The 21,549-nt window shown below is 40.1% G+C and overlaps 1 protein-coding gene across 3 annotated transcripts in view; it reads left to right on the top strand.

The window, feature by feature from the left end:
• The window catches only part of CORIN (corin, serine peptidase), a 179,065-nt gene that overhangs the window by 68,459 nt on the left and 89,057 nt on the right, over nt 1-21,549 (top strand). For all 3 annotated transcript variants that reach the window (XM_081139845.1, XM_081139846.1, XM_081139847.1), the window contains exon 5: nt 3,118-3,299. In XM_081139845.1, the coding sequence (XP_080995971.1) occupies nt 3,118-3,299 (182 nt within the window). The remainder of the gene's footprint in view (nt 1-3,117; nt 3,300-21,549) is intronic.

The raw sequence follows: 21,549 nt of genomic DNA, 5'->3' as shown, positions 1-21,549 counted from the left end.
GTGTTAAAGGGTAAATTATGATTTACAAAATGTCAGTGCTAAAGGCATCATGTGAGCTCAGCTCTTCCAAATCCCTCACTTTTCAAATGAGGAAACTGAGTCTTGGTGTGTGTGAACTGTTGGCACAAGATCAGATGGTGAGGACTGGCCACGTGAAAGTTTTAGGGTGGTGGACTCATCCTTTCCCGCAAAAGTGACCACAGGAAGAGTCAACGAGAATGTCAGCTTCTGAGTTAGAGACACAGCTTTAGAACAGAAAACAGTCTGCTGGGCCCCTGCATGAAACTTCATTGCTCTTACTATAGAGGATTCTGAGAACAAATGTGGAGGGATTCAAAACTATGTGGATTCAGAAGTGAGGAAATGTCCCAGGACCACTTGGGAGAGTTGAACCTCGAGTGTTAGCTTTGCAGTGATCTCCCCACCCCACAATGTTGGATGCATTCCCCCCCCCCCCGCCCCGTAAATGGCATCTGAAATGCCGTTAATTAGAGATTCCTTTGCTCCAGCCAATCTTCTAATGACGCAGACACCTTTGGGACGGTTAAGTTTCCATCTCTTATTATAAATTACTCTGTGCTATTTTCATCTTTTCCCTTTGAAAACCTAATTGTGATCTGCTGCTCACTTGGGGAAGGTAGTTTTTACGGTAGGAAAGGAAGAAAAATGTTTAAGAGCAAGTAATGCTCTGGTGGAGGTGGCTGTCTAGGTGGGGTGCTTGAGTGGGGTCAGGATGGTATCAGAGACTGGGACCCAGGCCAGAGACGCAAAGGCAAGGAAGTAGGCCAAAGCCAAGCCTCGCTTGTCTTGTAGCTCTACTGTGGGCTGTCTCACACCTGGAACAGAAAGACAAACGGCTTTACCCTGCCCTTGTGTTCCTTAGCCCCTTTGGCAAGTTCTGATTCAGTGCAGGTTAACTGGGAGTTTGAAGAATGAAGGGAGAGCCCCCTCTGTGGATCAAGTTCTTAATCACCCTTGAGTTGTGCTTTGGAACACACACTCCTGAAGTAAGAATTGACGTGTAATAGAGCAGTTAATAGAGCGGGTGCTTGGGTCCATCTGCCTGGGTGTGAATCCTGGCTCTGACACTCAGGACCTCAGCGACCTTGGGCAAGTCTCTTACTTTTCCTGTGGTTCAGTTTCCTTACTTGGGCATTAGGGGTGACAGTGTTAGCGCTTATCTTTTAGGGCTGTAGTGAGAAATGAATGCGTCAGGGCACATGAAGTACTCAGACAGAGGCTGGCCAAGTGTGAGCTAGTGCACAGGAATCCTGTGTTCTCCACCTCCCTCAACCATGCGCCCATGTTTTATTTGAGGAAATAGTCTCTAACTTCTCTGGAATAGGATAGAAAATGTTGTTTAAGAGATACTTTCTTAGTCCCGTTAATACCTAATTTATTTTCTGAATGGCAATCAGTTCTCTTTGCACCAAGATACTTGCCTGGAACAGTTCGTGTTTTATGCCCCAAACCTAATCTTTCAAATGCAAAACCTCTCCTTTCAGATCTTCACTAACAAATTTAATTACATATTAATGTAGGTAGATAACTATGTGACTATCAGGACTCTAAAAGATATTCAGTTTTGACCCTGGCCAGGTAGCTCAGTTGGTTAGAGCATCGTCCCAATGTGCCAAGGTTGCAGGTTCAATCCCCAGTCAGGGCACATACAAGAATCAACCAATGAATGCATAAATAAGTGGAACAACACATTGATGTGTCTCTCTTTCTCTCTCTTTCCCTTTCTCTCTCTCTTTAAAATCAACAATAAAAAAAGAAATTCAGTTTTAACACAAGTTTCTGAGAGGAAAGTCAAAAGCACTCATATCTGAATGTAACTGCTGAGTACCCCTTTCCCACATTTTTAAGTATAACAAGATCTCTCTCCCAAGATTCTTCATAGGACTCATGTTTCTGTAATTCGTAGAAATATGAATGGGGTATTGTAAATGTGCTGTTTGATCAAAGACCTTTTAAAGTCAAATTATTACATCCTTATATGAGAACAGACAATGTAGGAAAGTAGATAGAGTGTGGACTAAAAGTCGAAACATCTGGATTCTCTTCCCAATTCTTCCATCAAGAAGCTACGTGACCTTCAGTCGATCCCAGAATCAGGTCCTGTCTCAAACGAAGGATTTGAATGAGGTGTTGCTTAAGGTTTCTTACAGCTCTAATATTGTGTGGCTCTGAAATATTTTAATGACACTACATTAATGAAGTGTGTGCTTTGCTTTGACTGAGATGTCTATTTTCTTTCCCACTTTTCTTAAAACCATTTGAGATGCCTTTGCTAGCTTGCTCACCAGCTAGGCTGAGAGATGCAGTCTGTAGCTGCAAAATAGAAAAGGCCACCTGGGTCTATAAGAACAAGTCCATGGCCTTGGCATTGTAGCACCCTAGGCCCCAGACACAGAGCTATGGAGCCAGGAGTGTTTGATGGCATGTCAGATAAATTAAGACAAGCTCCGGGGCATCATTACTCTTACCATTAATAGACAGTTGTCTGCATTTTTCTATTTTGCAGAAGATAAAATAGAAATCTGAGAAGATAAATAACTTTATAAGCTATCGACAAATACATTGTTTATAGCTGTAGATAAATAACTGAGTTGCCACTTGTCTTTATGCTTCCTTTCCAGGGAGGCAATGGAAATTAAGCAGCGGCTTTCTCTCTGCCTCTCAGAGATTCGTTGAATTTCTGAAAGGGAAAAAAGAGAAATGAAATTAACATATTTTGTGACCTACTTCTGCCTTTCCAATTTGGGGGCCTTCATTTCCATGTTAATTTATGCTTTTTGATATTAAGTAGAGCTCTTTTTGTGTTGATGGGTTTACTTTAATAACACAAATCTAAAAAAAAAAAAATTATTGGGGGAGTCAATGCTCCTACAGGAGATAGTTAGATGGTATGTTATGGAACTAGCTCACTCCCTCTAGAACCATGACATTAGGGTGGCTGATTTCTTATGTGATTGAGTGTAGAAATTTAAGTTGTTAACATAGTAAATATCAATTAAGATAATATTGCAACCCTTGTGGCCAACTTTAATTTCATTATTATTTCAAGTAGTAGTCTATAAAAATATTAATTTTCACCTTTCTCTATTCTTCTAGTCCCGGACTCCTGCCCTGTCTGTCCTTCTGTGAGGCTGCAAAAGAGGGCTGTGAACCAGTCCTGGAGATGGTGAATGCCTCCTGGCCCTATTTCCTCCAGTGCTCCCAGTTTAGCGACCAAATGGAAAGCAGCAACGTCAGCAGGATTTGCTTCTCACCGGAGCAGGAAAAAGGAAAGCAATGTAGGTGTCTGTGTTCTGTTGCATTTTTAAAAATTTTAATTGAAGTATATCATTCATACAAGGCTGCATGCAAATAGCATACACGGTGCAATAGATGTCATCAAAGTGACCAGACCCATGTAATCAGCATCCAGGTCAAGAAACAGAGTATTATCAGCATCTAAGACACACTCTCAAGCCCCCTCCCAGTCATCTCACCCTCCCAAAATAACCTCTCTCCTGACTTCCAGCACCTTGGGTAGTTTTGTCTACTTCTGAACTTGATATTAATGGAATCATACAGTATGTGCTCCTTTTTGTATCTAGCTGCGTTTGCTCAATATTATGTTGAGGAGATCCAGTATATTTTCAACTTCTAGTGGCTTGTTCATCCTCATTGTGAATAGTATTCTAACACATGATTATACCACAGTGTATTTTTCTTGTTGATGGATATTATGACTTGCGATGCTATGACTATTCTTGGACATGTCTTTGATTGAGCAGGACTATGTATTTGTTCAGCAAAAGAGTTTTTTAAGTGGTTATAGCAATTTATACTTGTATGAGCAGTGTGTGAAAATGGCAGTGGCTCCAAAGCCTCCCCAACACTTGGTATTGTCTGTCTTTTTAATTTTGGCAATTCTGTTGATAGTATTGTGGTATCTCTTTGCAGTATCTCTGTGATTTTAAGTTGCATTCCCTTATGAATTTGATTGAATTTTCAAAATTTTTTTATTTGAGTATCTCTTTTTGCAAAGTGTCCATGTATTTGGCCCGTTTTTAAGTCAGGTAGTCTGTCTTTGTTTTTGACTTACAGTTCTTTATGCATTCTGGATGTGCAGTCTGCTGGATATATGTACTGGGAAGGTTTCCCACTCTGTGGCTTGCCTTTTCTCCCTCTCGTTAGTATCTGTAATGGAATAGAAAGTCTTAATTTTAATGGGTCTACATTACTGATTTTTTTCTGGTCTTCAGCTTTTTAGACTCTCCTGCTCCTGAATGTAAAAGCCTCTTTCTAAGTTACTAGAAAGGCCCTTTGGCTTTCACAGATGAGTTACAATTGCCTGTAGCTTTGAGTTATCTTTTTCTAGGACATTGATTCTCAGCAGTCAGCCAACTAATCCATTGTCCTCTGTACATGTCAAACACTTGATAAGTTACCCCAGTAAGTATATTCCTTTCCATAAGCATACTATTCCAGGTCACCTCTGATGAAGGTTTTAAAAATTGGACCACCCCCTTAGCATCTATTTCCACTTAGCATCAACGATGTTAACTTCACTGCCATCCCAGCTGTGAGTGATCCAGATCAAGAACACCATCCTATCACCTCCTTTCTTGGATCGCTCCTGGGACCGTCACAAGTTGGGTTTTCCAGGAGCGGTCACTGAGATGGACTTTGTTGTACAGGGTATTTATTAGGTATCAGCAGTTATGTAAAGGAGAGAGAGAAAGGAGGATTGGGCAGAAGGAGACATTGAAATGAGATCCAGGCCAGGAAAGCCTCAGCTAAATCCGTGGGAGCTCTGGAGCACATGTGGCCTGAGAGAGCTGTTGCGTGCTAGGCCGGGGTAGCCGGGCCTTTACAGTGCTGTGCCACGTAATGATGTTTTGGTAGATGACGGTCCTCATCTACGACAACGGTCCCACAGATTATGATGCAGATGAGAAATTCCTATCGCTTAGTGACGTGGTGGCCATCATAACATCGCAGCACAAGGCGTTGCTCACGTGTTTGTGGTGATGCTGGCGTAAACAGCCTTCTGCACCTGTCGCATAAAAGAACAGCACATCCAGTTACGCCAGCACACAATGCTTGATAACGCTAATACGTGGCTGTGTTACTGCTTTGTGTATTCACTAGACTATACTTTTTAGCATTATTTTAGAGTTTACTCTTTCTACCAATAAAAAAAGAAATTTGTGGTAAAACAGCACGCCAGGTTATGCCGGCAGCAGCCTCGTACTTTTCCTGTTTACCGTGGCTCTTGATTGTATCATTTTCTCTTGCGCTTGATTTAATGGCCTGTTGTTTTGTAGAATCACAAACTCTGTGCAGTCACATGCTGTGCAGTAATGTTCTGTAAGATCTGTGGCCTATTCCGTGTAGCCTAGGTGTGTGGGCGGGACCGTCCGGGTTTGTGTAAGTGCACTCTGTGATGTTCACACAAGGACAACATTGCCTAATGACGCATTTCTCAGAACATATCCCTGTTGTTAAGCTGGGCGTGCCTGTATATCCCCGCCCCCAGTCCCCAAGCAGTCATGGATGTGGGCCTTCCCGGGAAGTGTGTGTCTTGGGCGAGGCAGAACTTGAAGGAGCCAGAGGCTGCTGGCTGACAGTGGGGGTAACAAATTCTCTCCCGAGGGGTAGGCACACGGAGGGCAAACGGATCGCCTGGCCCGATCCAAGACGGAGCTGATTTTGCGGTGTTTCTAAGGCATGTTATTAAGGCTCCGGCTACCTCTGGTTTGTTTCTGTTCTGAGGGTGCACTTCTCCAGTGGACCCCACTGAGAAACTGAGACGTTCACTGGGTTCTGCTCCTTTTCGGGGTCCCCCAATTCTGATGTTTTTCTTCTGAGGACAGCAGGATGGCTGGAATTTCCACCGTACTTTGCAGAGGTTTTCTGCTGAGCTCTTTAGCTTCTGGCTCTTTGTGGCAAATGCCTTGAAGGGAAATCCTTTCCATGGCCCACTTGTCTATGTATCTTTCCTCACTCCTTATTTGACCCAATACCCAGTTCCTTTGGCGGCACCAAAATGATAACTTTTGTCTCTAACCCTGTGGGATTGCCAAAACTCTACTGGCTTCTCTGCCTCATCTCCAGATTCTCAGTTCCCAACTCCATGCCAAGAACCAGCAAGTTCCACAAGGAAAACAGCATTGCAGAACCTAGATTCTTTTATTCTGTGCTTATCTTCTCTCTGAAATCTTAGCCACTCACCTCCTACTTGTCTCATGGGCTATCAGATGCCTTTAAATAGATGTTTCTTGTGTTTTATCTGGCTCTTCAGGTTTCATGGTGAGGGCATTGACCTGCCACAAGTTACTGTCTTGTAGCCAAAAGCAGAAGTTTGTTTTATTTCTTGTTAGCACAGTGTTTAGTAGAGGTCTGCTGCTAAATTAGGATTCCCTCCAAAAGATGGTATATAGCAATAAGCCATCGGAAGGATGACTGAGTGATTGTATCTGAAAGAGAAGTCACTCAAGTCTTTCTCTTTCATCTACATTTGCCCCTCTTTTGGTATGAACACTTTATTAGTGGTCATTTGGAAAATGTAGCCTGTTGATAGAGGACTTAAGAATCCACAGATAAAATGTGAAAATGAAAACCTCATCAGTGCTCTTCCACATTGATGGTCAAAAAGTACTAGTTCTTGAAAATCAAAATAACATCAGTAGTCTTTAATAGCTGAAGCTGAAATGCCACTTAATATAGGTTCTCCAGATATCTGATCTTGGAAAAGATTGATGATTTATTTATATTTGAAAACTTGTGTTTAAAGAGAATAGAAATTTCCTAAGTACATTCATCTGAGATCCTCTACTTTGTCATAGTCTTTTTAGAATTATTGGTTGTAATATTTTTTTCATGTAGAATTAATTCAAGCAGGATGCCAGCCATCATAGAAATGTTCATAATTTTTGTACTAGGGACAAAGCTACTGCTAGCTATGATCTTTGTGTGTATATAAGAATATAATTTCGGCCCGGCCGGGCGTGGCTCAGTGGTTAAAGCATCGACCTAGGATCCAGGCGATCAGGGTTCGATTCCCGGTCGGGGCACATGCCCGGGTTGTGGGCTGCAGCCGATTAGTGACTCTCTCATCATTGATGTTTCTATCTCTCTCTCTCCCTCTCCCTTCCTCTCTCTGAAATCAATAAAGATATATTTAAAAAAAAAAGAATATAATTTCTAGCACACACACACATAGTTACTAAAAATATGTTCATGTACTAAGAATCTACTTTATGCCAACTAGAAAAGTGTCATAGAATATAGTCTTAATCATATAAGGGCTTGTGATGTAGGGCCACTTATAAGTATAACCAATGAAGTCCTTTTCTTGTTTTTTCATTTATTCAGTGAATATTAATTGAGTACCTACTCTGTCTAGGGCATTTATCCAGGTAATCTGAAGAAATAAAAGTAATTACAGTGTTCATAACATTAATTTATAGCCATCTAGTGTGGTGGTTCTCAACCAGGGATGATTTTGCAGCCCCCATCTGGGAACATTTGGCAACGTCTGTCGACATTTTGGTTGTCATAACTCTGGGGAGAGAAGGAGTTGCCATAGGCTTCTAGTGGGTAGAGACCTACTATGCTGCTAAACAACCTACGATGCACAGGACAGGCCCCAATGCAAGAAATTATGTGGCTCAAAATGTCAAGAGTACTGCTTTTGAGAAACCTTGGTCTAGCACAGCACTCTATGCTTTTCAAATACTTTAATAATAGTAATAATAACAACAATAATAATAATAACCATGCTTCCCTCCTATAAGGAGTGTTAAACCTAATCTGGTACACCCATATGTGAGAAACTGTAAAAGGAACAGTAACTCCGACGTCACACAGAAACTGTAAAGGGACACAGGTTGAATGTCAGTGGAGCCGAGTGGAGCCAATTGCATAAAGGAAGTGTGAATTTTTGAAAAGGGGAGTGATCCCATTTGGCAAAGAGGAGGAGACAAGGGGCTCTGGTGTGGGCACTCAGCACTGAGAGCTTGTGTTGGCTGTCGGGTTCCCACTTAGCCCATGAAATGAGTGATGACTGAAAGTTGACTCCATCTCAGTCTTCTGCTTCTCACTTGTGAGATCATCTGCCCCAAGAAAATAGGAACCCCCTTTGCATTAGGGATCCCATTCTCCTTTCCAAAGTGCTTTCGCAGCTGTAAGCCCACTTTGCTTCCAGAGTGAATCTCTGAGGTGTCGTCATCTTCATTTAATAAGTTAGGGAGCTGAGAGGTGCAGGGAGGTTGGTCCAAGGTTATTTTAAATCCAGCCGCCGGGGCTGTAACCCTCTACCCAACAGTCCACCATCCTGGGAGGGACCATCCTGGTTTGATTGTTAAGCCTTGAACACTACCCCCTGCTCCAGCCCCCTTCTCACGAGAGCTTTCAGACTGAATTGAGCCAAAACCCACAACTTGCAACAGCTGCTTTTTCCAGTGCAGAGCTCTGTAAATTCAGTTCGTCTTCTCCGAGCATCCTTTAAATCCGTCATAACTCCGAAGGTACTTCGTTCTCGTATAGAATGATACACAGTTGTCTTTTCCTGTCCATCTCATGCTGATGCTGAGTCCTGGAAAGTAAATAATGCGCTGAGGTGATAATGCTGTGGGAACTGTTCTTCAGAGGGCTTAAAATAAACATTTGTGTGTGTTTCCACAGCTGAGCTGTGAGAACCCAGGGGGCTAGAGGTCAGGGCCCATCAATCATTCTGAGCTTTCCGACTAATCCTTTAGCCTACCTTGTCTGTAATCCTATATGGAAAGTAGTTTTTAAATGGTATCTCTGTGGCTCTAAAGAGATCCCCCTGTCATGGAACAACTTCGGCTATTTATTCTTTCATTTTCATTTTCCTTTCCTAGTATCCTTTTTGCTTTGCTAGCGCTGGTTGCTGATAGCAACCACTTCGGTGCATTAACAGCAAAATCGTAGTTTCAGGATGTTGGTAAAACACATACTCTGAATTTCTCTCACCGAATTGTGGGTTCATTTGGGAGAAATTATGCAATACTATTTCTTTGAGGTACTTAGTGTCATTGTTTTGTGGGAGAGAGATGATTATACATAGCATTGTGGTTACTAAAAACCAGCCATGCACTTTTCATTACAATAAATCGTCAACTAAAATGAGGTTTTCCTAGAACTTCAAATTTTCCTACATTTATAATTTTAAATTATTAAAAAATTAAATTACGAAAACATTTTCTTTCTTCCATATGTGGATTCTTCTTTTAAGGGCACCAAACTTAGATCTGAAGGCTTGTATGCAAGCTCTGGCTATTTTACTTAATAACTGTGTGGTCTTGAGCAAGTTTCTTAAACCCTTTTAACCCCTCTTTCCTCAACTGTAGAACAGAAATAATGCCTGGATGGTGGGATTGTTTTATGGGCTAAATGAGATAATGTATTTGAAAGAATTTTGGCAGCCATAATGCACTATGCAAATGTAAATGGTTCAGTTCAACAGACATTTAGAAGCATGTTCTATGGACCAGGCAGTTTACCAGGAACTGGAAAAGGAAAACCGTAAGACTGGGAACCATAAAAATCCAAGAAAAACGTAAGCCAAGAAGTCTTGGACATTTCTCATGGCAATATTTTTTCTGATATACCTTTTTGGGCAAGGGAAACAAAAGAAAAAATAAACAAATGGGACTGCATCAATCTAAAAAGTTTTTCAACCGCAAAGGACACCATTAACAAAATGAAAACACAACCCACTGAATGGGAGAACATATTTACCAGTGATACATCAGGTAAGGGCTTAATATCCAAAATTTATAAAGAATTTATACAACTCAACCCCAGGAAGACAAACAATCCAATTAAAAAATGGGCGAAGGACCTAAATAGACACTTCTCCAAAGAGGACATACAGATGGCCAAGAGACACATGAGAAGATGCTCAACGTCAGTAATCATGAGAGATGCAAATTAAAACCAAAATGAGGTATCACCTCACACCTGCCAGAATGGCTCCATCAACAAGTCAATGAACTACTAGTGCTGGGGAGGGTGTGGAGAAAGAAAGGGGACCCTCGGCACTGCTGGTGGGAATGCAGACTGGGGAGCCCCTGTGGAAAGCAGTATGGAGGTTCCTTTTCTTTTTCTCTTTGACCCCTTAGCTGTTAGCATTTCACAGGATTGTAATCGCAACCGTCTCTCCTCAACATTATGTACATTTTCTCTGGGGAATCTCATACTTGCTTGTGACCACATAACTACTGATAACTCTTAAGTCTATATCTCACCCCAAATTGTATTCAATTTTTCCAAGTTTCAGAACCATATTCCAGTGTCCTCACTTCTTCCTCTCAAGCAAATAAGATACTTTTTCGAGGTCTCCAAGGATTTCTCCCCATGTTGCTACTCTCATGGGAAGTTCTTAGTCCCCTGACTTGACCCCCTGCAGCACCTGCTGCCTGTAATCACCCCTCCTCCCTGATAAACTCTCTTCTCTTGGCTGCCCGGTATTTGCCTTCCTCCTTTGGCCACTGTTGTTTTTATTTCTTCTTTGATGGGTTCACCTCATTTCTCTCACCTGTAAACACCAAGGTGCCCCAGGGCTTAGTCGTTCGATCTCTCCTCTTCGGGGTATCTAATTCAGAATCGTGGCTTAAATGCCACCATGCGCTGACAGCTACCAGTGTGGGTGTCACGCCTGTATCTCCTCGGAGCTCTGGACCTGCATGCATAGCTGTGCTCGTCACACACGCATGCGCGCGCACACACACACACACACACACACACACACACACACACACACACACACACCTGCCTTCCATTTATTTCCACTTGAGTGTCCGAAAGGACTATGAAACATGATATGCACTAAACTTACCTAATATTGTCCCCATACCTGCTCCTCTCTCAGCTCCCCCCTCTTGGTCAATACCAAGTTCATTCTTTCATTTGCTCCAACCAGAAACTTCGGGTCACCCAATAGCTCTTTTTCTCCCAAGCCGTACCTGATCTGTCAGCGAGTTCTGTTGACTCTGTTGTTATATACACACAATCCAACCAGTGCTCACCCCCTCCACAGCCACTCCCTGGTCCAAGCAAGTCCCCGAGCCCGCGGGTGGGTTATCCTCCCAGCTCTTTATTCAGTTCCTGGAAGCCTCCCTATGGCCCTGCAGGCTCTTCTCCACACAGCAGCGAAATGATCTATTTTTGCTACTCAGATCCTATTGATCTCTTGAACGTTCACACCTTCCCTCTCCGAGTTTTCTGTAGGTTCCCGGCTCGCTCCATGTGAAAGCCACCGTCCTTGGAACGCTCAGGGCCCCCCATCGCACTGTGGGACCCACAACGCCAGGAGAGCAGCAGTCACACAGAATTCAGTCAAATGCTTCCTCTGAGAGTTGTGCAATGCAGACCTCCTGCCTCACATTATCTGGCCCGGTTACCTCTCTAACTTCTCTCTTAATAATTTCCTTTATGCTCTCCAGGTTCCAGCTGCCTGCCGTGCTCTTCCCCCAGGTATGGGCTCTCAGTTCTTTAGGGCTGTCTGGAGGGTTGAAACAGGCATATTAGGGAGAGTGGCCAAACATAAGGAAGGGAAGCTACCATTATTATTGCTGATTTCTGGTTAGTGATGCAGCTAAGCACATGGAAGGGTTCTTAATAAACTTCATAATCAACTTGTCTGGTACTTGGATTTCATTATGCTATGAATTGAAACTTGAAGTTTAAAAAAAATTTTTTTTAAGCCCCTAACAACTTCTTTCAATCTGTGAACCATGAGAAATGCTCATCTTGTGGACTTCCACTGTTTTCCTGTGAGAACCACAGTCTTGTTTTGATTTCACTGTGCCCCATACCGGCAAAAACAAGCAGTGCCAAGCAAAACAGATTTCTTGTTGAGCCTAAATACTACCTGTTCTCTTTGGGCTCAGAATTCTTGTTTACAGATAATTTGAGATTAGGTTTCTCTACTCTGCCAAATATTGCTTCGCTTGAGGTGGCACATTGGTTCCTAAACCAGAAAGAGGAGGATTTCTTTCCACACCTGCATTCACTCTTCTCGCTCCCTTTACAAGTTAGGCACATGGCTTAGAGGTTGATAACTCAGAAGCCCAAGTCACAGGTTGATCCCTGTACATCTTACGAGTATTATTTTGTTCAGTGGCTGGAGACCAGTGGCATCTACATTTTGTTCAGAATTGTGCCTTGCAATCACAAATCCACATTTGTGGTCTTACAGATTATGATTAAATACAGGAATTTTTAGCTACAAAGCAAAAGTCTGATTTTTTTTCAATATATATAATCATAAATACATAGCTCTAAGCCTGTTTTGGTCAAAAATCATATTGATCACTTCACAAGAACGCTGATCATTCACACTCTGGACAATTCAAAACATCATGTATTTTAATTCTAAATGCAGCTTTATATCCCCCATGGTGATCAATTTAATCATAGCAGATACATCTTTACAGAACCAGGCAGTGGAAAAATATTGCTGGGTTTTTTTCTTCCATATACTAGAAATATTAGCTTAGTTCTAAGTTTCATATCTGTCTCCAAAAATTCCTGAGATAGGGTACTATTTATGTCTTTTTGGTGGACATAGTTTCTTAAGCTCAGTTTTCCTTGAAATTGAGCTACAGTGATGTGGCACTTGCTTAGTAATTCACGCATCCGAGACTTTGACCCCTAAACTCTGGGCCGCCCACTGACACTAATATGTGACTCGGAGTCATGATGTCAAAATGTGTGAATCTTCTGGAATTGGACTTCATTATGCCAAACATCAGTGCTGCCTCCATAACTTTAATTTTATTGAGCTCAACAATTGGGACGTAATTTCAGTCTTCATTTTCATCTGCTTAATACATATGCTTACTTTGTGTCCTAAATCCTGCACATATTTAAACAAAATGAGCTAAATTCTTACTGAGGAGGGAGTGTAACATCATATTTTAGAGTTGTGGTCTTTTAAATATGTTTGCTTGTGTAACTCCAAAAGGATTTTGAAAAATTATGTGCCTCTTGCACAGTTTTAAGTTAATATTCAAACATTTTTAATGATGGATGTAAATAGGGACAAAGAATACAGTTTAAAGGATATTATAATTGACATGCTAAAATGAAAGTTTATATTACTTTTTAAAATCTGTCAGATGGAATTTAAATACCATAGTGACTTGGTATCCACCAACCATTCAAAAATTCCAAGCTCTTCTTTTAACATTCAGCAAATTTTACATAGTTCCTCTTTCTCTCTGAACTCTGATTTCTGTTACCCTTCTCCCACAGAATTTAATTTTGATGCAGTCTCTTTTTAATGCTTGTAATTATTTTTATTACCCTATCATATACCTCTAAAATAAAACCACGTATTAAAATGGAAATTATTACTTAAATTTTTTCCCCTCACTCATGAGACTTTGAATATCAACAATTTTTTATTAACTTACCATAAAAATTGTGATTTAAGTATATTATACGTGTTTATAAATAATTACTCAGCTTAAATGCAACATTTTTTGTAAATTTATCTAGCTGTATTAGATCAGATTTTTTCAAAAATTGGTTGTGTAGAGGCAACAGGTTTGGCATTGATTTGATTCCTATTTTTTTTTGTCTTCTGGACTGGAGTACTTTGAATATTTACATAATTTAGTTCATGGGAATAGAAGGAATTTTATTATAATAATGGATTTCAATTATTTTGAACAACTTTCCAGTTTATTGTCAAAAGTCACATGGTAATAATCTATCATTAAAAATTATTTTTAATGATTAGGTTGCAACCTGATTAGATTTTTCTTTTGTTTCTGAAAACACAGAGTTGGGAAGTATCGTACTTGAAAGTGAATTTGTTATTAAGTCATTAAAGTCTTCATGGTCTCAGTTTCTGAGCCTTTTTCAGGATTTATAAAATGTTTATGTATTATTCTTTTACTTAGAGGCACTTTGGTTCATCCTATATACTCAGATATAATTGGGAAAACAAATAATAATTTCAGTTAATCTTTGCTAATACAAGAGTTTTGATAAGACTTTCATATTCTCATGTGCTTTAAATATATGTATCAAAACTTTGAGCTGTTAATTTAATTCATTAAATTTCTATAGAATTTACCTAATTGGTAAAAGTCAGGTTTTAAATGTCAAACTAATTCACCAAGTTAAAATTACTTTCTGCCAGAAATAGGCTGACTTTATTTTCCAGTTTATATTAGTGTGTTAATGTGTGTTCCCATGATAAAAATATTACTTTTATTTGTTTAATTTTTACTCCTTAAGTTATACAATGAAATTCACTTTTTTCTTGTGTACAATTCTGAGTTTTAACATAGATTTGTGTACCCACCAACACAATCAGGATGCAGAACAGTTCTAACACCCCAAATGCCCTCATGTTGTCCTGAGTAGTCAAACCCACATTCCCACCCCAAACCCCTGGAATCCACTGACCTGTCTCTAAACCTAGAACACTCAGGTTTTTCCGCAGTGTCATATAAGTAGAATCCCATGGTATGTTATCTTCTGAGACTGTCCTCTTTCATTCAACACAGTATTTTTAAGATTCATCCATATTGTTATATGTATCAATGTTGTTGTTTTTTACTGTTCAGCAGTATTCTGTTGTGTAGATACACCCCAATTCGTTTATTCACTCACTCCTTGAGGCAATTACGAAAAGTATTGCTAAATATGCACTTACAGTTTTTGTAAGCAAATTTTTCTAAGCTGAATACCTAGATTGGTAAGTATCTGTATTATTTTATAAAAAACTGCCAAACTGTTTTTCAGAATGACTGTATTGTTTTGCTTTCCCATCAACAATGTCTATGAGTTCCAGTTGCTCCATGCTCTCATCAGCGCTTGGTATCGTCAGGTTGATTTTTGTTGTTGTTGGTATTAGTCATTCTAATAGATGCGTAGAGGTATCTCACTGTGGTTTTAATTTGCATTTCTCCAGTGACTAATGATGCCATCCTTTAACATGATTATTAGTAATTGGTGTATCCTCTCTAGTGAAGTGTCTGTTCATTTGCTCATTTTTTTTCTTGGGCTGTTTGATTTCTTATTGTTGAATTTTGAGAGTTCTTTACATACTCTGGATGTATTTTGTTATGTAATTTGGAAATATTTTCTCCCAGTCTGTACTTTATCTTTTTATCATCTTCACATTGTCTTTCACAGAGCAAATGCTTTTAATTTTGATGAAATTCAAATGATCAGTTTTGTCTTGTATGGAACATGTGTTTGTGTCATAAAAACTCTTTGTCTTACTGATATGTAGATATATTACCTCCTTTAATTTCTCCCAAGACTTTTATAGTTTTCATTTTATTATGATCATGGTAGGTTAATTTTTGCATAAGGTTTGAGCTATAGGTCAAGTGGTATTTTTTTCTTTTTGCTCATGGATTTCAAATTTTTCTAAGACCATTTGTTGAAAAGCCTACCATTTTCCCATTAAATTGCTTTTGCTGCAAACCTTTGTCAAACATTAATCAAGCATATTCACGTGGGTCTGTTTCTGGGTTATTTTGTTCCATTGATTTTTATGTCTATCCCTGACCAAAACTACTGTGTCTTAATTATTATAGGTTTATATTAGGTCTTAACATCTGGTAGTTGAGTTTTTCAACTGTGTTCTTGCTCAAAATTTATTTTTAGTTCTAGTAGTTTGCCTTTCTATATAAATTTTCAAATCAGCTTATCAAAAAATCCTGCAGAGATTTTGATTGGAATTGTGTTTAAGCAATAGATCAATTTAGGGAAATGTCAATTTGATATCTTAAAATATATGAAATCTTTTAAACCATGAACTTGGTTTATCCCTCCACTTATTAGGTCTACCTTAGTTCTCTTATCAGCATTTTATAATTTTCATTATATAGATCTTGCACATATTTTGTTTGATACTTTTAGAACTGTTGTAAATGGTACTGTTTTTAGAATATCGGTTTCCTATTGGTCATTCCTTGTTATGGAAAGCAATTCTAAGATGGTCCCCAAGATTCCACACCCTAGTGTACTCACCCTGTATAATCTCCCTACCTTTGAACATGGGTATAAACTGCATATGATGGGATAGCCACTCTTGTGACTGGTAATATTATATGCCACAGTTGACTTTAAGAATAGCAGAGTGATCTTGCTAGGGCTGACCTACTTAGGGGATCTCTTACGCTAAATCTTTCTTCTAGGTTCCTGAGAATTTATATTATGAAAGATGTTGAATTTTATCAAATGCTTTCTCTGCATCTGTTGTCTTGATGATGTGATTTTCCTTTGGTCTGTTAATCTGTAGATTGCATTTATTACCCTTTGAATGTTGAAGTAGCTTTTCATTCCCAAGATAAGCCCCACTAGGTGGATTATTTTGTGTCTAGCATGATTTTTTTTTTTTTGAGTTTATCCTATTTGGGTTTTGCTGAAGGGAAGATCAATTAATTTTAAGTTAAGCTTCTCTCTGGTGAATATGGTTTAAGGCAGTTAGAAATTTTTTTAAAAAAGTAATAGTGTTTTAATACTAGTGTTTAATGATGATACTGTTATGATAACACTTGCTGAGCATTTATTCTATACTAAGTGCCATGCTAAGAGATTTAGAGACATTATCTTATTTACTCCTCCTAGTGGCGCTGTGAGGATTATGGTTATTTTTCCTGTCATGGACTGCATGTTTGTGTCCCTCCAAAATTCATCTGTTGAAACCCTAACTCCCAATAGGATGCTATTAGGATGTGGAGCCTTTGGGAGGTAGTTAGGTTTAGATGAGGTCGTGAGGGTGGAGCCTCACGATGGAATTGGTGTCCTTTTGAGAAAAGAGACTAGATGAGCTTGCTCTCTCTGTGTGACATGCACCAAGGAAGGCCATGTGAGGACATCACCAGGAAGAAGGCCCTCACCAGGACGACTATACTCACAGCCTGACCTCAGACTTCCAGCATCCAGAACCATGAAAAATAAATGCTTGCTGTTTAAGCCACCCTGTCCCTGGTATTGTTGCAGCAGCTCAAACTGACTGAGACACTTCCCATTTTGTAGATGAGAAAACTGATGCTTAGAGAGGTTAAGTAACTTGCTCAAGATTATAGAGGTAGGACTGGACAGAGCTGCGATTTGAACCTGTTTGAATCTGGGCCTGTTCGAGTTCACAGACCTAGGACGTCACTGTTATAAAACAGCGCACACATTTTAAAAGGAGAAAAGAGGATTTCTGTGTACATTCAACTTCATAGCATTCAAAATTAGCACAGAATGGTGGTTCTGTGTACAAGACTACCTATTTAAAAAATCAGTCCTTACAAGTACCTAATTAGGATAGATTAAAGATTAGAGCTATAGCATTAGGCCCATAAAAGAAGAGAAGGGTTTATTTATACAAAAGTACATGTACAGGAACATTTCTATATATATGTAAATAGGACATGATTATATATATAAATCAAATACCCATTCATTAACCATATATATAATTTGTGGTTAGATACAATGGTTACCTGCATATGCCCCAATTGGCTTCTCTCTCTTTTCTTCTTCATGGGAATGTTCCTATTTTTCTTTTCATGGTTGGCAGTTTGAGTAAATCTCAGCACAGGACCAAAAACTGGCTCCCTAGTTTAGAACTGCTGATACTGACCTGGTAAGAAGAAGTTTAGAGTTTTGCTTTCAGTCTCTTCGGATAAGAAGTCAGAATGTATGGCTTAATTTAGGCACAGCTTTTGCATTGAATATAAGCCTGCCTGCTGACAGTCTTCTAATTGAAGAAAACACGTAATGTTCATATCTGCCCAGTGTAGAATAGTAGTGATAAAAATAAAAGAGCTTGAAATATTTTATTTCATTAAGTCTCATGAAGTCTCCTTTTCTGTAAGTCAAATACAGATGCAGACATGAATGTACTGACCTTTTATTTATTTCTGTTATATGTAGCACATTTTTGCTATTTTTATGAAACAAAGCCATGCAAAGTTGATTTGACTGGAGACTTGACACAAACTGAAATATTTGCAAGGAAAGCAAGAAGGCAACATCTGTGCTTTTGAACAGCGGTTTTCAGCCCTTTTCATCTCATGGGACATATAAGCTAATTGCTAAAGTTCTGCACACCAAAAAATACATTTTTTGCCAATCTGACCAAAAAAATAGGTATAATTTTGATTCACATACACTGGACAGCTATTGTTGTGTTGACTGTTTTCATTTTTTTATTTGACAATCTAAGGGAAAGGAGGTCCGTGTCCCTGACTAAATAGTCAGGCATTGCGTGTTTGAAAAGTTCTTGCAGCGCATCGGTTGAAAATTGCTGCTTTAGAACCTCTTTTACTAAAGTCAATCAAATGGAAACAGAGCGTTTCAGATGAGATGTGAGATTGGCCACTCAGAAATCTTGGGGAACATTTGACAGCTTACTTCTGTCCACTAAATAGCTTGTAGAAGGTCTGAGAGTACACCCAGCCAGTGGCCCCATGGGATCTGGCTTTTTACTCTATAGAATTTTATGAAATATTATTCTTTTGGGTTGTTAAGCTCCAGTTTTTCTCAACTTAGATTTCAGAAGACTCCCTGCTAAGTATAACTTTTGAATAGAGGATTTTTACAGATTTGTTATAGGCTAAAATCGGAAGGGTGGGAAGCGTCTTGCTTAACTGCGAGACTCAGCAGCGAAGGATTAACATTTGGACATTATAACAAAACAAACAGTATCTTTTCCTGGGAGAAAACAAAGCTGTTTCCCGTTATTTAACAGCTTTGTTTAGAAGATTAAATTACTAGAAAGATCTAAGCGAAAGAGAATGTTGTTTTGCTCCTGTTGTTTCCTGACAACTTGGCCTGGAGAAGCGCGCCACCCCGCGGACGGCGAGGGAAGCGTGCCTGCGGGTGCCGGGCGGCATTGTCTCCGCGCGGGCGCAGAGCTGCCCGCAGTCCCTGTGCCCAGGACTCACCCAGGGCAGAGTTAGGGGACCGGGTGCGGAGGGGGGAGGGGGCGGGAATGATGACAGCCAGGTGTTGGGTTGGGAGGGGCGGAAGGTGGTGGTGGCACCAGCTTGCAGAGGTAGAGACCACAGGGAAAACCAGTTTGGGAACAAGGACCGTTTGGACACGTGCCTTTTCTGGTGGCATCGGTTGGGCGGGGGCACCTGACACTCAGGGCAGAGGCTGGAGCTGAGGGGACACGAGCTTGGAGTCTTGGTGTGTGTATTGGTCTGAAACAGAGTGGGTGAGCTCAGAGGGTCGGCGTGAGGTACAGCAGAGGCAGACAGGAAGGGTGACGAATCTTCCGGACGTTTAAGGGGAAGGTTGCAGAGCAGGTCCGATGGCATCTGTCCTACTCAGACCCAGAGGAACTGTGGGACAGGCTCGGCCGACTCAGCCTTTAACTATAGACTGAGGAATCCTGACTCTTCTGCCTTAGTACTTCTGGATCCTTTATGTTTTCCCCCCACTTGATTATGAATCAGGCCAGCGCCCGACGAGACAGAGGAGAATCTAAGGCTTTGAAAAAAATGTGATCCATTGTGTTGATCTATAGGAAATAGATAATGCACATAAATAAATATTCTCAGTTTTAAAGATTAGATTTTACCGGTTTAGAGCTCAGATTAGGTTACAATTGCTGCTGCCATCTGGTTCTTATAGTAACAGTAATATCAATAACAAAAGTAATAGCTAACACATTGCGTGCCTGCTGCGTGTCAGTTGCTGGGTTAAGTGCTTTATAGATCTGTCTCATTAATTTTCAATACAACGTAATGGGTATGTACTATTACCTTTATCTTGCAGGCAAGGAAACCAAGGCTCATCATTTCAGGATATTTTCTGACAAAATGACCTTGATACTCAGTATATTTTTTGAGAGAATGAATAAAGGTGCTTTTTAGCAATGACGAAAATACCTTAAGGGGCATTAAATTAATCCAACCTTTTGCATTGCAACTGGGAGTCTCATTAGGATTAGTTTTAATGGCAACAAATTAAGCAAGCTAATAGTAATGTTTATTGCAGGAAGGAGAACGGACTTTCCGAAACCAAGTCTAACCTGAGTGATTCATGTCACTAATGTGTGTCCATTCTGGCACTTGGTACCAGTCGGATGCCCCAAGGCAGTTGTGCCTGGCAGGCTGAGCTCTGATATTTTTATTCCTATTTGGGACACTGTGCTCACTAGCTCCTCAGCCCCCCCCCCCATGTCTCTCTGTTCCTCCCCATCTCCTTGCCAAGTGACCACTTTCATGGTGGGATGTGGGGCCGCCTGTGACTTTGTTCCTCTCACACCTTGTGCCTAACCTCCCCAATTCCTTGCGTCCCGGCATGGTCCTGGAAGTTAGAGCCCTGAAATCCCTACAACCAGCAACCATAAAGTAGAATAGTGCTGCTTTCCCCCCTATATTTAAATATATTGCAGATGCTTTTTTTTTTATTCTGTACCATGTCTCATATATTTCTAATAGATTAAACATCATTGAATAAAATACTCTAGGGCCCTGGCTGGTGGCTCAGTTGGTTGGAGCGTCCTGTACACTTAAAAGTTGTGTGTTCCATTCCTGGTCAGGACACCAATTGATGTTTCTCTCTCAAATTGATGTTTCTCTCTCTCTCGCTAAAAATCAATTTTTAAAAAACACACATATCCTTGGGTGAAGATTAACATAAGTAAATAATAAATAAATGAAATACTCTAGAAATTTGTCACTGGAGTCTTGGTCCCATTTTATAATCTCTTTTGTACGGGGCTGGTGCCATTAGATTTAAAAATAAAAACAAGCCAATAAAAGCAATTGGTCATTTAACCTAGCGAGTTTAGGTTAAATCACATTTTAGGAGAGAAGTCGGTTGTTGAACGAACAGCTCGCACAGTGTTGTGCTGTGAGTGGCAGTGATGAAGGCTTGGGGGGCAGCGAATGAAAGTCCTAAAGGATGGATTTCTTGGCTGGAAGAATACAGGCTGGTTAGAGAGAGATGAGAGCTGGGAAAACTGGAGGGGGCCTTTGAAGCTAAAAAGGGGTCTGCTTTGGGTAAGGGGAAGAATCCTGAGGCCACTGGCAGGGAGGGGTGACTGGTCAGAGCTGTGGATGACAAAAAACTTGTTTTACCCCCTGGTAAAATTGAACCTTTACTATTTTTGCATGCCTGAGGCGTCTATTAGAGCCATTGTTGTTGCTGGGGGAAACTCTGAAGGACATCACAATGGAAAATAAATGAGAAACACCCATGGGTCTCAGATTTCTCAGTTGCCACACAAAATGTTACCTTTCCTTTAAGCAAATTAAACACAACTTCTCTTGTTCAAGGGGCAGGCATCCATGGTCTTGCCAATTTACTGTTAAAAAATGTACTTTAGTTCCGATTTTTAGCATTATTTCTATAGGAATTTTATTTACAATGTCAGTTACAACTAATAGGTGTTTCTCTACTTTCCGTTGTAATGTATAAATTCTCTCTACGTATTTTCAAACACATTATTCTTACAGTTAACATTTCATTTTTATCAAGTGTGAAAGTGACTTCACTTTCCTGTACTTTTCAGTAATATTTGTAAAGCATCAACATTTTTGTGTG

The sequence above is a fragment of the Miniopterus schreibersii genome, assembly GCF_964146895.1.
Source record: "Miniopterus schreibersii genome assembly, chromosome: 1".
Classification (NCBI taxonomy): Eukaryota; Metazoa; Chordata; class Mammalia; order Chiroptera; family Miniopteridae; genus Miniopterus; species Miniopterus schreibersii.
This window is presented reverse-complemented; position numbering and strand designations above follow the sequence as displayed.